General features: G+C 33.9%; 4 protein-coding genes across 7 annotated transcripts; 1 reads left to right on the top strand and 3 right to left on the bottom strand.

Moving 5' to 3' along the window:
• Positions 1 to 3,013: 3,013 nt before the first annotated feature.
• LOC120114396 (probable phospholipid hydroperoxide glutathione peroxidase) lies at positions 3,014 to 4,842 on the bottom strand. Its single transcript, XM_039135337.1, has 6 exons — positions 4,582 to 4,842; positions 4,417 to 4,493; positions 4,206 to 4,267; positions 4,012 to 4,130; positions 3,305 to 3,472; positions 3,014 to 3,209 (listed from the first exon to the last, which is right to left on the bottom strand). The coding sequence occupies exons 1-6, from the start codon at positions 4,816 to 4,818 to the stop codon at positions 3,183 to 3,185; spliced, it is 690 nt and encodes a 229-aa protein (XP_038991268.1). The 5' UTR covers positions 4,819 to 4,842; the 3' UTR covers positions 3,014 to 3,182.
• Positions 4,843 to 8,383: 3,541 nt separating this feature from the next.
• On the bottom strand, positions 8,384 to 10,941 carry LOC120114394 (glutathione S-transferase T1-like). Of its 2 annotated transcripts, XM_039135334.1 has the most exons (7): positions 10,754 to 10,941; positions 10,592 to 10,665; positions 10,392 to 10,452; positions 10,226 to 10,279; positions 9,728 to 9,807; positions 9,134 to 9,339; positions 8,384 to 8,777 (listed from the first exon to the last, which is right to left on the bottom strand). In XM_039135334.1, the coding sequence occupies exons 1-7, from the start codon at positions 10,816 to 10,818 to the stop codon at positions 8,565 to 8,567; spliced, it is 753 nt and encodes a 250-aa protein (XP_038991265.1). In that variant the 5' UTR covers positions 10,819 to 10,941; the 3' UTR covers positions 8,384 to 8,564. The 2 variants fall into 2 exon arrangements, with proteins under 2 accessions (XP_038991265.1, XP_038991266.1); XM_039135335.1 differs by lacking the exon at positions 10,226 to 10,279 and having other exon boundaries at positions 10,754 to 10,892.
• On the top strand, positions 10,931 to 12,914 carry LOC120114393 (serine racemase-like). Of its 3 annotated transcripts, none has more exons than XM_039135333.1 (7): positions 10,931 to 11,052; positions 11,340 to 11,506; positions 11,607 to 11,693; positions 11,800 to 12,030; positions 12,114 to 12,187; positions 12,295 to 12,481; positions 12,563 to 12,914. In XM_039135333.1, exons 2-7 carry the CDS (start codon positions 11,343 to 11,345, stop codon positions 12,807 to 12,809), a joined length of 990 nt encoding a protein of 329 aa, XP_038991264.1. In that variant the 5' UTR covers positions 10,931 to 11,052; positions 11,340 to 11,342; the 3' UTR covers positions 12,810 to 12,914. The 3 variants fall into 3 exon arrangements, with proteins under 3 accessions (XP_038991264.1, XP_038991261.1, XP_038991262.1); XM_039135330.1 differs by having other exon boundaries at positions 10,980 to 11,062; positions 11,318 to 11,506; XM_039135331.1 differs by lacking the exon at positions 10,931 to 11,052 and adding an exon at positions 11,054 to 11,062 and having other exon boundaries at positions 11,330 to 11,506.
• Positions 12,915 to 13,107: 193 nt separating this feature from the next.
• Positions 13,108 to 16,252, bottom strand: LOC120114392 (O-glucosyltransferase rumi homolog). Its single transcript, XM_039135329.1, has 6 exons — positions 15,904 to 16,252; positions 15,239 to 15,816; positions 14,827 to 15,019; positions 14,676 to 14,740; positions 14,386 to 14,596; positions 13,108 to 13,488 (listed from the first exon to the last, which is right to left on the bottom strand). The coding sequence occupies exons 1-6, from the start codon at positions 16,054 to 16,056 to the stop codon at positions 13,120 to 13,122; spliced, it is 1,569 nt and encodes a 522-aa protein (XP_038991260.1). The 5' UTR covers positions 16,057 to 16,252; the 3' UTR covers positions 13,108 to 13,119.
• Positions 16,253 to 17,476: the final 1,224 nt, after the last annotated feature.

Genomic DNA, 17,476 nt, shown 5'->3' with positions numbered 1-17,476 from the left:
CTTTTGATAAAAGAAATGACAATTATTTTATTTTAATTATGATAGTGCGTTTGTTTTTATGATTTTAGTTTATATTCGATTCATGTTTAATGTGAGGTTTTAACTAAATAATTTGAAATAAATTGATCAATTTCAAAAAAAGATCATATTTTAAATTTCGACTTGAATCCACAAATTCCACTATTACGACAGCGTATAAGCGATCATGTATCAATTTTAAACATTGTGGGTGCTAATCATTCCCCACACGTAACCGACTCTCGAGTTCTTAGAAATGAATCTTTGGTTGACGCATAATAATTTTTGTCTTCTAAATATTTTTTCTTAAAATTGTTTTAGAATACTTTTTTAGGTTCTCGACCTACCTAATCCAAAGTTTGATGACGACTCCCATCATCATTTAAAAAATATCGAACTAATATTTATAACTTGTGAAAAAAAAATGGTTTCGACACCAGGCGAGGTCATCCCCTCACCCACTACTATCTCACTCATTTTATCCTCTAGAACGTTATGATGCGCTTATTAGTCTTTTATATATATTAGACTACCAAATTGCACTGAAGGACTATCTCACTCATTTTATCCTCTAGAACGTTATGATGCGCTTATTAGTCTTTTATATATATTAGCTTACCAAATTGCACGGAAGGAAACTTTAGTCATTTCCACCTCTAAGATCTCTAAGCGTTTTATGATTTTACGACAAATGTTATTACTATTATTCACTAGTTGTATTATTAGCTAACCCAACATTCAACTCGAGTTCACTATTTAGTGGTGACATTTTAGTTGCTCTCATCATGCTTTCCCTCGATTCACCCTTGAATTGAATGGACGATTGGTACACTATCATCATGTATAAATAACTCGAGTGTTCCTACTATTTCCCGTGTATCTAACAAAGGCATAAGTTCTATGACGTCTTACTACTTAAAGTTCTTAAGCCTTTACTGAATTCATTCGTTGTTCTCACTTATAAGTACATTATGGGAGTTTTGGTGGTCGTAAACCCTTTCCCGAGCCCTTAAACTAAAGTTGGGTTTCTTGTCCAATTCAAAAGTCCTTTAGTATCGATGGAGTATCGATACCATCCTAGGTACCGATACTAAATTTTGCTTTTGGAATTCGTGCAATGATGGTATCGATACCTCACTCTTTAGTATCGAGAATAGTATCGATACTTTATATATATAGTACGATACTACCTAACCAACAACCCTGATACTATTAATTTTTATATTTTTAAAAAGTCTTCATGACCACCATTTCGATAAAGCTAAACGTCTCATATCATTATTTAACCAATATGCAACTCAAACTGTTACTCGTATAGGCTATTTCCTTCACGGAGGCTCATAAGAACAATTTGGCAATTACATCTCCTAAGGGCATTTTAGTAACCTCCCACTCTTTAATCTATTTGAGATCTTGAAGTTACTCAACCACATTGGATATTGATATCAGGCCGTCAATATAAATATCAGTTTATCTTATATGGATACCAACCGATCCTGTATGGATACTAATCTTTCGGTATGGATACCAATTTATCTAGTATAGATACTAGCGGTATGGATACCAATTTATCTAGTATAGATACTAGTGGTATCGATACCAACCATCAGGTATTGATATCAGCTTCTAGTATCGACACTAGAACCCTTAGTATCAATACCAAGGGACCGATATCGATACCAGATAAATTGGTATCGATATTGACACCCAAAAAAACCATTTTCCACCCAGGATATGAACAACATCGATATCAGTTCATCCAATATCGATATTGTTATGCTATTTCACTCGAAAAATAGCTCCAAATTTACCCGAGACCCTTGTTTTAAGGTCTAAATTGATATTAAAGGTTATAAAAGTCATTAGGGGTCATTATTCATCATGATTGCACCAACTTAACACTTCCATTATAACAAATCAAGCACCTAAGTCCCACGCATGCTATTCCACCCCATACAAACAAACAACTTAACACTTAGAACGTCCATTATAACAAATCAAACACCTAAGTCCCACACATGCTATTCCACCCCATACAAACAAAAAACTCATGTAGATTACTACTTGAGTAGATTACATATGAGTAGATTACATACAAGTAGTAAGAAAGATTTATAGTGTATTACCTCAACTCCTAGCTATCCAAATATCTTTCTAGATTCTTTAATAATTGACTTTCTCATTGTTTTCAGGGGTTCTTATACCACTCTTCCACCACTTAAAAGCCATAACAAGATTCCAACATGAAAATAAAGAACACAAAACGTTAAACAATTAAACTACATGAAAATCAAATGGAGTTATGGAAGGAAGCTCTTGAAGCTTAAACCCTCTCAAAACCTAAAATGAGTTCACGACCATCATTGAAGAAGATGATGAACCCATTTTAGAGTTTTATAATTCAAAGATCATGAATATCACGTTAGATTTTCGGATGGGTGAAGAAGATAAAAGGGGGTTGAAGAAGAAGATAAAAGGGGTGAAGAAGAAGATAAAAGGAGAAGCCTTTAACTGTGCTTGGGTGAAGAAAAAAGAAAAAGAAATAAATGAGAGGTAGAGAAGTGTTGAAGAAAAATGAGAAAAAGAGTCTTCATATTACCTAAAATAAGCCTACGTTAAACAACAAAAATCGTACCCACGTAAAACAACAAAAAACTTTCCTAAATGGAAAATTGACACTTTAAGTACCTTTTTTATCACAAGCTTAAAAATCTCCTTTTCATTTCATGTAAGGCTAATTTCTTATTCGATTGATCCCGAATTGGATCCAATGAAACTTCATGGTATAATAAATCTATTAAATAAATTCTTAGGTTGACACAAAATTACTAGATCGGTACTCGAGGCACTACAGACTCCCTTATATTATACATGTTTTTTTGAATGGTATAAAATAATTACACGATAATATCTATTAAATTTTTTTAAAATTTTCTTAGTTATTGATATATATATATATATATATATAACTAGAATAAAATACTAAAATTTCATATTTATGATGAAATAGTATTATTTATCCATAAGGTTCAACTAGTAAATCTAATACAGTTTAACCCATCTTAATAGATGGAACACAGAAATGGAACACAAACATTATGGATTAGATTTTATTCATAGAAGTATTTACTTTGCCTGAGGTGATGAAGGAAATCCCCAAGACATCAACCTAGCAGTTTCTTTATATCCTTCTGCAAAAGACATCAAAGGCAATCAATTAGTAGCTTCATCATTTTAATGGTGTGATGCCATGAATGCAATACGAATGGCACAAATGGATATTTACCTCGATGCTAAGAGGAGAAGTGGTGGGAGCATATCGATCAACAATGTGTCCCTCCTTGTCCACCAGGAATTTGGAAAAGTTCCACTTGATATCGTCCCCAAGGAGTCCACCTTTGCTGGACTTCAAGAATTTGTATATTGGAGCTGCCTTCTCACCATTGACATCGACCTGTACATCAAATTACAAGACAATGAAGTCGGTTTCCATGATACTCAACTCCAATCAAGAGTAGAAAACAGGCATAAAGGCAAGTTGAGATGAGGGGAAGAGCTGATATCATAAATGAAAATGCCATTGATTTTACAATTATGTGGCTCGCGCAACATCAAACACCATCTTATCACAGGGACAAACAGGATAAAGTGTTCTACAGACTGGGAAAGACTGGTTATTTTCAGCAATGAAGATTCAATTATGAGATAAAACTACACTATAAGAGTATTTGACCTATTCTGAGAGCTCAAATGGGGAGTTTGTTTATATGCATCTTTATTCTTTTTTTGAACTGTTTACTTATCTTTGACTCCCAACACTAGATAGATCTTATCTTGCCATAAGCTAGCAATACACAGAGTAGAAACCCTACCGCACTGGAGGTGGCCGGTGCCTTTCACCGGATCAAATCATATTTGGTTTCAAGTTGTTCAGAAACATTAATTATGTAATTACAATAAGCAAAATCATTCATATATAGCCAAAGGATATACCTTATCAAATATGGGGTATTCAGCTTTAAAGCGAGTGCAAGCAAACTCCAAGATCTGTTCATTGTTCCCTGGCTCTTGACCTCCAAACTGGTTACACGGAAATGCCAGAATCTCAAAACCTGAAAGAACAATGAATACAACTTAAGTCACTGTACAATCCACAAAAATGGAGCTAAAAAGATGCTAAAACAAACCTTGATCTTTGTATTTCTCATACAATTGACTGAGCTCAGTGTAGTTGGAGTTGGTTAAGCCACTGTTTCAACATTTAAGCAGCAGATTAAAATCTATGAATATCTAGAAGATAAGGTAAAAAAAAGGCTAGCATCTACATATTTAATCCAATGAATCCTAGTTTACGAACAGTTTAGCCTTAAAAATGTCTACTTTGTTATATAGAGGTACCATTGTGATGCAACATTGACAATCAAGAGGACCTTGCCCTTGTAAATGCTTAAATCAACGTCATTTCCTCTTGCATCCTGAAGAACCAATACAATTCAAAGACAAATTAAATTCGAAGTTAAATTGATTTTGTGTACGGAGAAAAAAAATTATACCCAAACCGACCTTAACAGTGAAGTCATGAATTGATCCCTTGGAGGATTGAGCAGCCATGGTATGATCAAATCTCAAACAACCAGCGAGAGACCTGAGAAGCTCTGTTTGGATTGACCGAGAGACCCGATAAACTGGCGAAACCTGAGGAAGAATCAAAAGGGTTTGCTTGGCAGTGGGTGAGAAACGCTTTCCCAAAAGAAGAGAAGCAGAAGCGGCAATTGTGCTTAGATATCTTCGAGAAAGCATATTTCAAGTAAAACTGTGGAACCTTTTGGAGCCTCGTGAAAAATCTGGGTGACGCTTGTAGGATCGTGGAGATGGTATTTACACGTGGAGTTTTCAGCTCCTTACACGTCTGATTAATCAAGGCCATTTGTCGACGTTGAGGTAATTATGGGTCGGCATTTCTTGTATCGTAATGGTCCAATGGAGCCAATTTAGCGACTTTCTGTAGCTTTCCAAAGAGATTTTCGATTGGAAGAAGATATGTGTGGATAATAACACTTAGAGATGAAATCTTGTAAGGTTTTAGTCGGATTTTTTTTAAATCAAGTCAAATATTGACTATATCTTATGTCAGGCCAGTTTAATGCTTCAACTTAGATCTAAGTCAGGTTTGAGTTAAATCAATTCGGTTCATTTTTAGGTTTTGAAATTAGATTCAGTTTAGATTTATGGCGAGTTAATTTCAGTTTTGATTGATGTCAGTTCAGGTCAAAATCATTCATGTTTAAATCAGTTAAATATCAAATTAATTCAGGTTTGGATGGATTTCAGGTCGAATTTCGTTCATATCGGGTCAAATCATTGACAAACAAAATTCAAGTCGAATCTTATCGGGTACAGATTGACTTAAGGTCAAGTCATTTTGAGTTAATTATTTTTCGCTTTCATGAACGTCGAATTGTAATTTGTAATTATATATGATTTGGAGTAAATTACAAAAAATATAAATAATTATGGATCAATTTCATATAAAAATATAATTTTAAGGACTAAATTGAACAAACATTAAATTACAACAAAAATTTAAATAAATTAAACAATACGCATGGATCAGGAATCAAATCGAAATAATTATAAAATATAAAGTTAAAATTAATATAAAAATCGACTAAATTGCATCCATTTGAAAAGTTCGTGAACAAAGGTTTATAGGGTTTAGAGATTATGATATAATTTATAGAGTTTGAAATGAAGTTTATTATGTGACTTATAGGTTGAAGTAAATTAAAAAAATATAAATAAATATGTGTCAATTTCAGATACAAATATAATTTTAACGACTAAATTAAACAAATATAAAAATATAAATTTAAATAAATTAACCAACAAGTCGTGATCAAATCAAAATACTTGTAAAATTTGAAGCTAAAATTAATATAAAAATAAATTGAGTTGTATTCATTTCAAAAGTAGAAGAACAAAAAAGTTACCAGATTTTGTATGTTATAATATAACTTTAAATTAAATTGAACAAACATAAAATTACAAATTGTAATTTAAATAAATTTAACGACATATATATATATATTAAAGCTTAATCAATGGTTCATATAAATTGTATTTTATTTAATTAAAATTAGTCACATGACAACTTAAAACGATTGAGCCATTTTAATGTGTACATCTTCCCAAAACAAAAGTCAAAAAAAGAGGGGACCCATCAATCTAATGCAATGGCCAGTAAAAACAAGCTTTGCAACTAGTTTTTTAAACAAATATAATGTATTATAAAATGGGTTTTTATTATTTATCATTGGGTCTTATTTAATGGGTTAAAAAAGAAATGCATATAGACTTTTATATTTAAAAAATATTTTTTATAAAAGTAATTAATTTTATTCAAAATAAGAAATATCTCAAATTATAATGAAGATTTACGATCACAATCGTAAATTAATCAAATAATTAGGAAAATATTCTATAATCTTTGAAACAAAACTAGCAACTTAAGATCACATAAAGATCATATAATGAAAGATTAAATATAACCAATAAACTCGAACAAAGATAGATACAAATAGATCTGATTGTATCGACAAACGAACTACAAAAGGAGATCAAACTATTAAAAGACCACCGACAAACTGCAAATCATACTTGAATGACGTGAAAAGCTATTCATGAACACAAATTGGATATCCAAATCCAATCCGATGGTCCAAATCAGGGAAGATCAATAAGATACCAGATAAGTTCATCTTGATCAATTGTGACGATGTCAAATCAACCCTTTGAAAAATGATAAATGAAAAAAAAATGAAAGAACCGAAAAACAAGCCAAAAAACATAAAAAAGTCGACAGATGAAAACGTGCAACACATGCATACTTATTGAAAATTAAAAACAAAAAAAATAAAGATATGATAAAAAAAGATAATAAAGAATATCGGCGGTCGACAACTAACATTAAAGTTAGTTTCGTAGTTGATCAACAAAGATAAAAAAAAGAGAGATAAACGGCACACCAGCGAGAGAAAACTAAGTTTTTAGGGTTTGACGGTTGTAGATACTCATTTCTATCCGGGGATTTCATTCGAGTTTTTGTTTGTGTATATAAATATTATTAGGTTTGCTTATATGGGGTTAGTTATTAATTATTATCACCATTAACATTAACTATATGTTATTAGTTAAATATTTTCAATCAAGTAGGAATTATTAGGTTATACTATTATCGGGGTGTATGTCCATATATTATATATATTATGTTATATCAAGCATATAAATAAATAAGTAATGGTAAATATATATGTATATCTAAACAACGAATATTAAATAAGATACTAATTAAATGTTTATTTTACAGGCCCAAAGCAATTTACAACATCCAAATAGAGACCTGAATCAGAGCAGGCCTAAACCAGTTGCAAGCCATATATCACTAAAAAACCTAAATCCAATGGGTTTTATGTTAAAAGACCTAGTGCCGCCGGGAGCCTCCACCATTGGATCTGATGAGATTCAATGACCAGAACGCGAGGAGACTCGAATCGATTTTGGATCACACCACCTCAAATCATAAATAATTTTAACTCAAATCGTTTTAAGTCATTTTTGCATATCGGTCAACTTTTTAATCCCTAATAACAACACTGTTTGATCTGTAAAGCTTTCTAGTCTCCCGATGGACGTTTAAGCTATTAATGGTAAAGTCAATTTTGCATGTCGGCCAACTTTTTAATCCCTAATAACAGCACTGTTTGATCTTGTAAAGCAATCTAATCTCCCGATGGACGTTTAAGCTATTAATGGTGCAGACATTAATTTTGGTCTGCCTAATTAAGCCCTTATGTTTTGATTCATTCTAATTGGATGCATAATTTTGATTAGTAAATAAGCCTTACAGTTTTGATTATTTTCAGCTATGTCCTAGAACTTTAATTTCCCCTCAATTCGGTCCTTAATTTAAAATGAATTAACAAATTTGGCTTAGTTTCTTAATTAAACTTCAGCCATAATTTGTAGGTTTAAAAAAATATGGTCCTTAGACTTCTAATTGATTCCTATTTAGTCCTAACTCGTAGGTTTAAATAAATTATGGCCCTTTTGATTTATAATTTGTTAAATTTTGATTCTAATAAAATTCTCTAATAAACCCTGAATATCTTTCTATCTTCAATTCAGCATATTTTGACACATTTGTTACTTTTTATGCATTTTTTTTTATCTTTTTTGCTAACCTCCCATGTAACTTTTTACACAACCCATTCTCGCACCCGACCTTCCTAATAGTGTTAGATACATACTTGATTCATGAGTAGTCAATCATAGCTAGTAAAAAATGACCGATGATGACTCCATCCAATTGACGAACTGTTTAATGATTCAAATTTTTTGAAGAACCACACGATCTCGAAAGGTTTAAGTTATGGTTTCATGAACCAACGACCAATCATTTGACATAAATCTACCACAGGATTCACATTATAAAACATGTCTGGCATTTAAACAAGCTAATAATTGCTTTTTGCTTTTTGCATTTTCACTCACATTCTTGAAAGCAATGGCTTCTTCATGTCAGATCCACCTTCACTTTTTGCTGCCTTCAACCGCTGATATTGTAGTCTTTCTTTGACTTTCATGAGGACTTGATGCACTTCATCAAAGTGAGGATTTGTAGCATTTCTTGTACTCTCGATCCACTGCAGGACTTTCTTGTGTGGACCCAATAACCTAGCACGATCCTTCTCATCCAAAACCTACATCCAACAAACTCTATCAAATTTCAACGTCTTTCCAAATAATACACACATCATGCAGACACAACTGCTTGAACCCAAGTCTTTTAAGGAGAACATCTCCTTTTACCACCGAGGCTACTCAATGGAACATATTTTATGATGCTTAAAAAGGATATGGCCCTAAAAGGTGCATGGAAGATCCAAGAAACAATCAAATGTACTGGAGAAAGACTCAGTTGCTCCTGTAGTTGAGCTGATTACAGTGATGAGAGGTTGTGCAGGACCGTCGTAAAGGAAAGACGTAATCCATGGGGGGCGAACCTGAACCTATATCATAGAATCGAAATGTGAACAAAAACATCAAGTAAATGTACCTCAAGTTCCATTATTTCACAGACGAGGCTAAGATCTGCTATGGATGGCTGGTTTCCACCTAGCAAAAAACACCCATCATCCTTGAGCCAAAAGGACTCTAACTTTGAAAGGGACGACAACAGAAGTGTCTCAGTTTCAGCAGCTGCTTGGGGAGTCAATGGACGGCCAGCTACATGGGCTATTGTAGCATTGGAAACATATGTGTCTGAAAACACAATCATCGAGTTCAAAAGCCATATCTAACCCAAGGAAGGGAACATTTATATGAATAACCGGATAGACAAGCATACGTGATGGAGGTGACAAAACCACAGTTAAAGCGAATTCGAGTTTAAATAAAAAGCCAAGCACAATCATTTAGTAATGTGAGAGGTGCCAAAAGAAAGAATAGAAGAAAATTTAGCATCTCTGATACTATACTATAGTAATTAAGGAAGCCTACCAAGAGAAAATGCTGACACTGTAATCGCATTGACCCAGAAGGGTTAACGAAATGTCATAAAACAAGACCGCTAGAAATATGATTCTACACCATCAATAACAATTCACCAATCTTTTAAACATTTTGATTCTTTTCAGGGTTAATTATACACCTGCACCACGACGTAAGTTGGAGTGATGCCAATCCAACACCGAATGTATCCTACTTCTCTTGGCAACATCAGCTGGATACCTTAAAACATGGACAAGCAAATTTGTTAGCAATTAAGTTGCAGATTCAAACTGAATGTAAAATGTGCCAAAATATACCGATAATCCTTTCATCAAAACAGCACAAGTTTGAGTAAAAAAGTAAATCAGATAGATACCAGTATGTAAGTTGGTCATCTCATAAGATCCTTCCAGCATTAACACCATATAACACAAGCCATGAACATACCACTTAAGTTATTTAGCTATCCATGTGAAATTAGTAATGTAGCACTGTAAATATTTATAATCGTATACAGAAACTGGGCAACGAACTCCATCAAAGAAGCACCAAAGAAATTCAATATCAACAGACACTATCCATGTTCGTACCCTCCTATATCGTCCAAAACATTATGTAACATAGAATGTAAGACGAAAGAGAAAGCAACTTTACTTACCAATGGTCCGCAACTCCAGGAAATACACAAGCAAGATAGATCAGAATGGCATGGCTGCAATATATATATATATATATATATATATATACATATAAAGCAAATTTGTAGGAAACATCTGAAATGATGGGGAAAAGGCAAGCGGGTAAGTGAAATACTCTTCAAATACCTCTCAAACAACTTAAATCCTCCATCAACGATTGCTGGCAGCCGTTTCATGGGATTTATTTCTGCAACAGAGCCATAGGGTTAAAATTTTAACACGTGATATCTACTTTCCTATAAAAGTGTAATTCAGAAAATAATTTGATAACACTAATTTAATTGACTATAATTTGAAGGGTATATTAATCAAGAATGAAAGAATACCTGCGAATTCAGAAGTTAAATGCTGGCCCTTTGAGATAAGTACTTTGATCTCCTCATAGTCTATACCATTCACCCTTCCCCCCCCCAAAAAAAAAGAACATTTAAAAGAATAGAGAAAAACCCAGATAATAGGTGAAAACAACTAAAAGAATTGAAATTTACTTGCAGAAGATGATGACAGCACGAGACGGCTGAGACATTCGATCTGCGTATACTTTGAGCTTCATTTTTTTCGCCTTCGTTTACGCCTCTCTCCACCTCGAGATTGACTACGAATAGCAAGTCGGCATTTTGGCTTTATCCATTTAAATTTCCTTCACGAGGTAAAAAACATAGGGTTCATCGAAAGCGTCGTCGTATTGACCCTAGCTATTACATTGATAGTCTCCCCTAATCTCATTGGCGTCCTCGTTTCAGCTTTCGGAGTTTGGAACCCTCACCAGTTAGGAAAGGAAGTCAAAGTTATATCTTGTAAGTCGTTAAAAGTTTGATCTTTATCTTCCTTTTTGGTGCTTTTTGATTCATTTCCCACCTTTCCTTTCATTACTTACAATCACTATTATCGAAGTGTTTACATCAATAAATTCGCGTCCTTTTAGTCTGGTTAGTTGACAATGAGACCTCTGTATCTGCAGTTAAATTCGTTAATTGGAAGTTGCTTTAGCCAGACTATAGCTTCTGAAATTGTTTGATTTGGTTCTGCTTCACCCAATTTTTGAATTGCAGTGTTCAAATCAGAGCATTAAAGAAGATGGAAGTAAACAAGGAGAAGTACGCTGCTGATCTCTCCTCTATCAAAGAAGCACGTGCACGTATCAGTTCTTTCGTACACAAAACTCCAGTTATGACCTCGGAGTCTCTTGATGCCATTTCTGGTAGGAAGCTGTTCTTTAAATGTGAATGTTTCCAAAAGGGGTAAGAAACTAGTAGTTTATGGTACATGGAATCATTTGTTTTCATGTTTTGATCTTAATTTTTTATCAATTTAAGACTCTCCTATATGTTATCTTGACAGGGGAGCATTCAAGTTCAGAGGTGCTTGCAATGCTATATTTTCACTTGATGACCAGCAGGCTGCTAAGGGAGTTGTAACTCATAGCAGGTTTACTTCAAAAGTCTGATATATTGCCCTTCATCAGTAATCTTCATGTGTTTCATTTCCCTTTCTATTTGATTGGATTTGACCTGATCGCATTCTTCGAAATTAGCGGTAACCATGCTGCAGCATTGGCGTTGGCTGCAAAGTTACGCGGGATCACTGCGTACGTAGTCATTCCGAAAAATGCACCTCAATGTAAAGTTCAGAACGTTTTGCGTTATGGTGGTCGGGTTATATGGAGTGAGGCAAGGGTGCAGTCAAGGGAGGAAACTGCAACCAAAGTGTTGCAAGAAACTGGAGCTGCTCTTATACATCCATATAATGATGGGAGGATTATAAGGTGGTACATTGAAAATTTCTAAGCTCTGAATGCTATGGTTTAATGTTTTATTGGTGAATTAAATGATAGGAAATGTTTTTCAGTGGGCAAGGTACCATATCACTGGAGCTTTTAGAGCAAGCCCCTCATATAGACGCTATAATTGTTCCCATAAGTGGTTTGTGTTGCAGCCTTTTTCTTTCTTTTTTTCTCTCTGTTTCATGTTTATGGTTATTAGTCCTGCATGATCATCACCTCCTGTCGTTTATTTTCGGGAATTTGCAGGAGGTGGCTTGATATCAGGAGTGGCATTGGCTGCCAAATCTATCAATCCGGCCATTCGGATTTTGGCTGCTGAACCAAAGGGAGCAAATGATGCAGCTCAATCAAAAGCCGCCGGTACCATCGTAACATTACCGGAAACAAACACGGTTGCTGATGGCCTGAGAGCTTTCCTTGGTGAACTCACCTGGTAAATGCATATCAATGGTGTCTTATTGATGAGTGAAGAATATATTCAATATGTCTCATTCTATGCCATTTGATTGATTAGGCCTGTAGTACGTGATCTTGTTGATGACATAATAACAGTGGATGATACGGAAATCATCGATGCAATGAGACTCTGCTATGAGATTCTTAAAGTTGCAGTTGAACCAAGTGGAGCCATAGGCCTTGCAGCTGTCTTATCTGATAGCTTCAGGAGCAACCCTGCATGGAAGGACTGCAACCAAATAGGAATTATACTTTCAGGAGGTAATCTAGATCTTCAAGTGCTGTGGGATTCATATCGAAAATGAAGGTTACATTTTTATTGCTACTCTTTTGGAAACCATTTATTTTCCCCTTTAACTTGAGCTTTGACCTCTAAATGCTTATATGAAATCCAATTGCTTTGTCTGCAATTTTTAGTCCTAGAGTTCTCAATTTTACATAACCCTCTGAAGAGTCCCCTTCCTTGAAACTGGTGAAGAACAATCAAACTGCAGTCGACTGGCTCTATGCACTAGAGCCAAGTTGACTTGATCGATTAGCCTTCTCACCGTCTCGCCGGAAAGAGGAGTTGTCTAGATTTAGTATGAAGAAGGAAAACAACAATTCAGGCATCAACTATTGCTTGTTGAGACTTTCCCAATAACCTGTCTCCCATTTTTTCACTTGCAATATTGAGTTGTTTTTTCTTCTAAGAAACGCTGCAAGAGCTCGAGGGTCATAAGGAGGAGGCAAGGTGCATGGATTCGTGATGGAAGGACCTTTCACCAATGATTCCATCATGAATTTCTTCTTTCGGCCTTGTAGCCCTTCGGCATGACAGGCAATTACCTCCGAGCACAACTCCGTGGCACCTTGGGGTATTATCGGCTCAAATTTCAATAACTTGGCATACTCATTTAACAAATGAAACATATAATCATAAACGTAGTCCATTTTTAGCTGCTCCTGCATAAAGCTACTGGCTGCTTTTCCAATTTCTTGTGCCTGCCAAATACATTAATATTTTGTATCAGGTTTGACAAACGCCTTGCCGAATACCAACATTAAATAATTTGGAGGGTAAATTAATTCAAATGTCACTAAATTTTAGGATTCATATCGATTTTATCATTAAACTTTAAAACGTTTCAATTTTAACACTAAACTTTGATTTTTACTATAAGCAACCGTTAAATCGTTAACAAGGTCATGTCATAACATTTTTTCTTGTGAACTTCATTTTGTGTATTGATTTTATCATTAAACTCTAAAATACTTTATTATTAGACACTAAACTTTAATTTACGTATTATTTTGGTCATACAAACAATTGTCAAATCTCTCTTAACAAATCGAAACTGAAAAGTTTGCATTTCAAACTTTCTTTCTCTTTATATTGACATTTCATTTAAAGTTCGACAAAAAATCTATTTGAAGGTTTGATTTTCTAATACTTCAATTTCTTTCGACGTCTATATGACGAAACTAATTTTAATATATGTTGTTTATTTTCTCAAAGAAAAAAAAATCTCATAGGTGAAATTTTCAAACAAATATCTGAAACCCCTAAAATTGAAAAAAGTCCACAAATCTAACAAAAAATAGTGATTTATTTTGTGTTTAATTCTGACAGTTTTGTAGAGAGAAAAATCTAAATCGAAAAGGTGGCAGAAGACGGTAAGATTACTTCGTTGATTGCTAAGGTTAGTAGGTAACCACAAAATCTAAATCAAATCAGCACCAAATTACCAAATCATTCGACTGTTAATAAGTTAATGATTTAATATTTTAAAAGTTAAAATTGAATCTTTTTAAGGTTCAGTGAAAGAATCAATATAAACCTAAAATTTAGTGATATATAGAGTAGTTTACCTAATTTAAAAAATTAAAGACAATTGATACCTTCTTTTTGTGATTGTTGCCCCAATCCACGGCAAACTTAAGTGATCTGCATTTGTCATCATTTCTTACAGGCCAATAATGGTCTACGGGTTGCATGCTTCTCATGAAGAAATCATAGAACTGAGGTTGTACCATCAATGTGACTGAATCACAGGCCAGAATGTATTTCTCGCTAACAGACCATGCATATCCTTCAATGTATATCTTGTACCTGCAAAAAAGAAAACATGAATTTTCTAAACAACAGAAAAAAAAAATTAAAAACGCTGTAGGAGAGCCAAAATATTTACCTATACGTGCATTGATCGGCAACGTTGGATTGTTTAAAACCTTGTTGGCCTTCAAGGATCCAGTCCTGCAAACCAGGGCTGTTAATTCCAGAATTGTTTTAACAAAAAGATCAAAGGGTTTTATTCCCAGAATTCTCATTTTGATTTCCACCTGGATGAACAAGCGAGCATTCCAGTCTTGTTGATCAGTGACATTGCATTTAAGAAGGTCCTGCCTATTTACATCCACAAATGGATTCCCCTTCCAGTAGGCATAGGGTTCCCTATCTGTCCATTTGATCTTATTATTTCCATGTTTAACATCTTTCAGTATGCTCTCCCATGGTTTTATGTTTATTTCCGCCCTGGAGGATAAACATGAAGAATATAATTAGGTATCACAGTGCTATCACATGCAGAAAAATGATAGACCACTTGTCAGTGAACAAGGGACCCTTTAGCAGCATGCAGCAGGCCATTAATTACATTTGGCATTTGTTTCACATTTAGAGCTGACAAGTGTGTATTATACCATGCAGATGTCAACAAAAAGTGTTGTAAATCTGTAAAAATGAAAGCTTTACCATCCCCAGAAGGACCAATCAGGGAAGACTATATCCAAAGTTTTTTTGTCTCCGCAGTAGCGAAACAACGGTGGTGGGGCTGTTGCATTCGGTCCTCTGTAGTCCCTTGATCTGATCGCCGGTCGGTCTTCGGTGTCGAACATGATTTCCAGGTCCGGTAATCCGCCGGGGTATTTCCTGAGGAGTTGTTGAATGCCCCAGATGGTGAAAACATCTCTTGTTTGAATGGCCGGTCTGTAGTTTTTAACGTAGACTTTGCTCCCTTTGATTACGAGGTGAAACGTCGCTGATCCTTTAGCTCTTTCCACCGTGTCCCTGGTGATCCCCGAGGTTTTCCAGGGACGTAAATCTTCGTGGATCCATCTAAAATAATCGGGACAAACAGGGTTTAATGAAGGATCAATGTCTTGTGTTTGGAATGTCTTGGGATAATCCGTTGGACAGGTTTGTGTCTGATTTTTACTGGCGGTACAGTTGAGTGGGATTTCAATTCTCTGTATGGGAACGGGAGTTTTTGGTTTCTTAGATACTACCATGGTATTGTTTTTGTCATTTGAATTCTCAATAAAAACCACCGACTGCAAAAATAAAAACAAAAACAAAAACCTCTAAAAATTGCAGAATCTGGCATGAAGCAAGAGCAAGATTTAGTACTTAATACTTACAGTGTCAATCCATGAAGAATATGTAATTAAGGCAGTCATGAGTACAACAGACAAGACAAGAAGAGCTGCGGTAGTTGGAGTTTTCCTTTTCAGTGGAGGCCGCCATGGTGGTTTCTCAAAGAACTGTCTAGCCAGTCCAGATCCCCGCAACATGGAATCTCGATATGCTGCCGATCGATGAAGTTCAGTGAAGTGATTTCTTGATGACGAAGGCAGAGAGGATCAAGAAGGTAGAGAGGAAGGGTAGTAAACAAGTTCCAAGTGAAGTTTGGTAAAGATAAGTGTGGTTTAGCTAGAGGACAAAGGAGCAGTGCAGTGGATAATTATTAATCGAGAGCTTGAGATATAAAATTCATGGATCTCTCCATTAAACGCAATGCTTTGTTCTAGACTCTAGTAGTGGAGGTGTTTGAATGGTCATCAACGAGCAAGTGGCCGACGCCTCGGAGTAATTGGAGGAGAGTAGGGACCACAAGAATTTCTATGTACTAAATTGTCAACCTTCTACATTACTCTCCAGATTTTAAAAATCACATTTATTTGTTTTCATAGTTTATAAAAATAGTTTTTAATATTACATAAATGGTCACTTTATTTTTTATTTTTAGAATATTTTAATTTTAATATTTTAATTTTTAGTTGAAATAATCTCTATTGGATGAAAATTTTTAATTGATTAATAGTCAACATATGATGATGTAACATTATCTAACAGTCAACATAAATTATTGATATGATATTTTTACATGTGTTTAATTGATGTTACGACATACCACATTACTAATTAAGCATTTATAAAAATATCACGTCAATTACATGTATTTACTGTCAATCAACTAATGATTTTCATTTAACATACGTTTTTTCTAATAAAAATTAAAATATCAAAAACTAAAATACTCTAAAAGAAATAAAAAATAAAATGATCATTTATACAAACGTTAAAGCTTAGTTTTGTCATTATACCTAATTTTTATGCCTCAAATACTATTATGCCATAATCATTTGGGTTGTTGAGTTTCGGCTTTGTTTGTAATCAAATATTGGTTTGGATTCAGGTGTAATGTCCTGTAAATAAGATCTTTCTTTTAGTAAATCTCACATAGAAACTGTACGAGTTGATAGTACTTTGGGCTCATTATGAAACGAGGCATAACTTCCCCATTGGGATGTTCAAAGGTTCCTATTTATATTATGTATAAATTATTAATTTAATATATATATATATATATATATATTCTAATTTGATAAAATTTAGTTATTATATCTTTTACTATTAAAAAGAAGTTATTATATTTTTTAAATTTTAAAATTTAAATCATAATTTAAATAATACAAAAATAATATAATTAAATTTCTTAACTTAAAATTATCAAATTAGATCATTAAAACTGAAACTACAACTAATATATAATATAGAGACTAATGGTAGATTTTAATTTAATAAGTTTCGTCATTATTTTGATCATGACTGATTGAAATTTCAAAATTTAAAAAGTACAATGACTAAATATGATCACATCAAAAAAATATGGATTAAATTTATAATTTATGTATAATATAAATAATAATA

Source organism: Hibiscus syriacus, unplaced genomic scaffold, assembly GCF_006381635.1.
Source record: "Hibiscus syriacus cultivar Baekdansim isolate YM2019G1 unplaced genomic scaffold, ASM638163v2 tig00110223_pilon, whole genome shotgun sequence".
NCBI lineage: Eukaryota > Viridiplantae > Streptophyta > Magnoliopsida > Malvales > Malvaceae > Hibiscus > Hibiscus syriacus.
Note: the sequence above shows the minus strand (reverse complement) of the source record. Positions and strands in the feature narration are given on the sequence as shown.

Bases quoted from the DNA above. Each gene is read 5' to 3' on its own strand.
- LOC120114393 (XM_039135333.1), top strand. From the start codon at position 11,343: ATGGAAGTAAACAAGGAGAAGTACGCTGCTGATCTCTCCTCTATCAAA. The intron at 11,507-11,606 runs GTAAGAAACTAG...TTATCTTGACAG, and splicing joins TGTGAATGTTTCCAAAAGGG to GGGAGCATTCAAGTTCAGAG. The intron at 12,482-12,562 runs GTAAATGCATAT...TTGATTGATTAG, and splicing joins TTCCTTGGTGAACTCACCTG to GCCTGTAGTACGTGATCTTG.
- LOC120114392 (XM_039135329.1), bottom strand. From the start codon at position 16,056: ATGTTGCGGGGATCTGGACTGGCTAGACAGTTCTTTGAGAAACCACCA. The intron at 15,020-15,238 runs GTAAAGCTTTCA...TTTATCCTCCAG, and splicing joins GATTGGTCCTTCTGGGGATG to GGCGGAAATAAACATAAAAC. The intron at 14,741-14,826 runs GTGGAAATCAAA...CCTGGTTTGCAG, and splicing joins ATGCTCGCTTGTTCATCCAG to GACTGGATCCTTGAAGGCCA.
- LOC120114396 (XM_039135337.1), bottom strand. From the start codon at position 4,818: ATGCTTTCTCGAAGATATCTAAGCACAATTGCCGCTTCTGCTTCTCTT. The intron at 4,494-4,581 runs GTCGGTTTGGGT...TTGGTTCTTCAG, and splicing joins TTCATGACTTCACTGTTAAG to GATGCAAGAGGAAATGACGT. The intron at 3,210-3,304 runs GTAAATATCCAT...TGTCTTTTGCAG, and splicing joins CTTCTCCTCTTAGCATCGAG to AAGGATATAAAGAAACTGCT.
- LOC120114394 (XM_039135334.1), bottom strand. From the start codon at position 10,818: ATGAAGCTCAAAGTATACGCAGATCGAATGTCTCAGCCGTCTCGTGCT. The intron at 10,666-10,753 runs GTAAATTTCAAT...GGGGGGGGGAAG, and splicing joins GCTGTCATCATCTTCTGCAA to GGTGAATGGTATAGACTATG. The intron at 10,280-10,391 runs GTATTTGAAGAG...TATATATTGCAG, and splicing joins GGATTTAAGTTGTTTGAGAG to CCATGCCATTCTGATCTATC.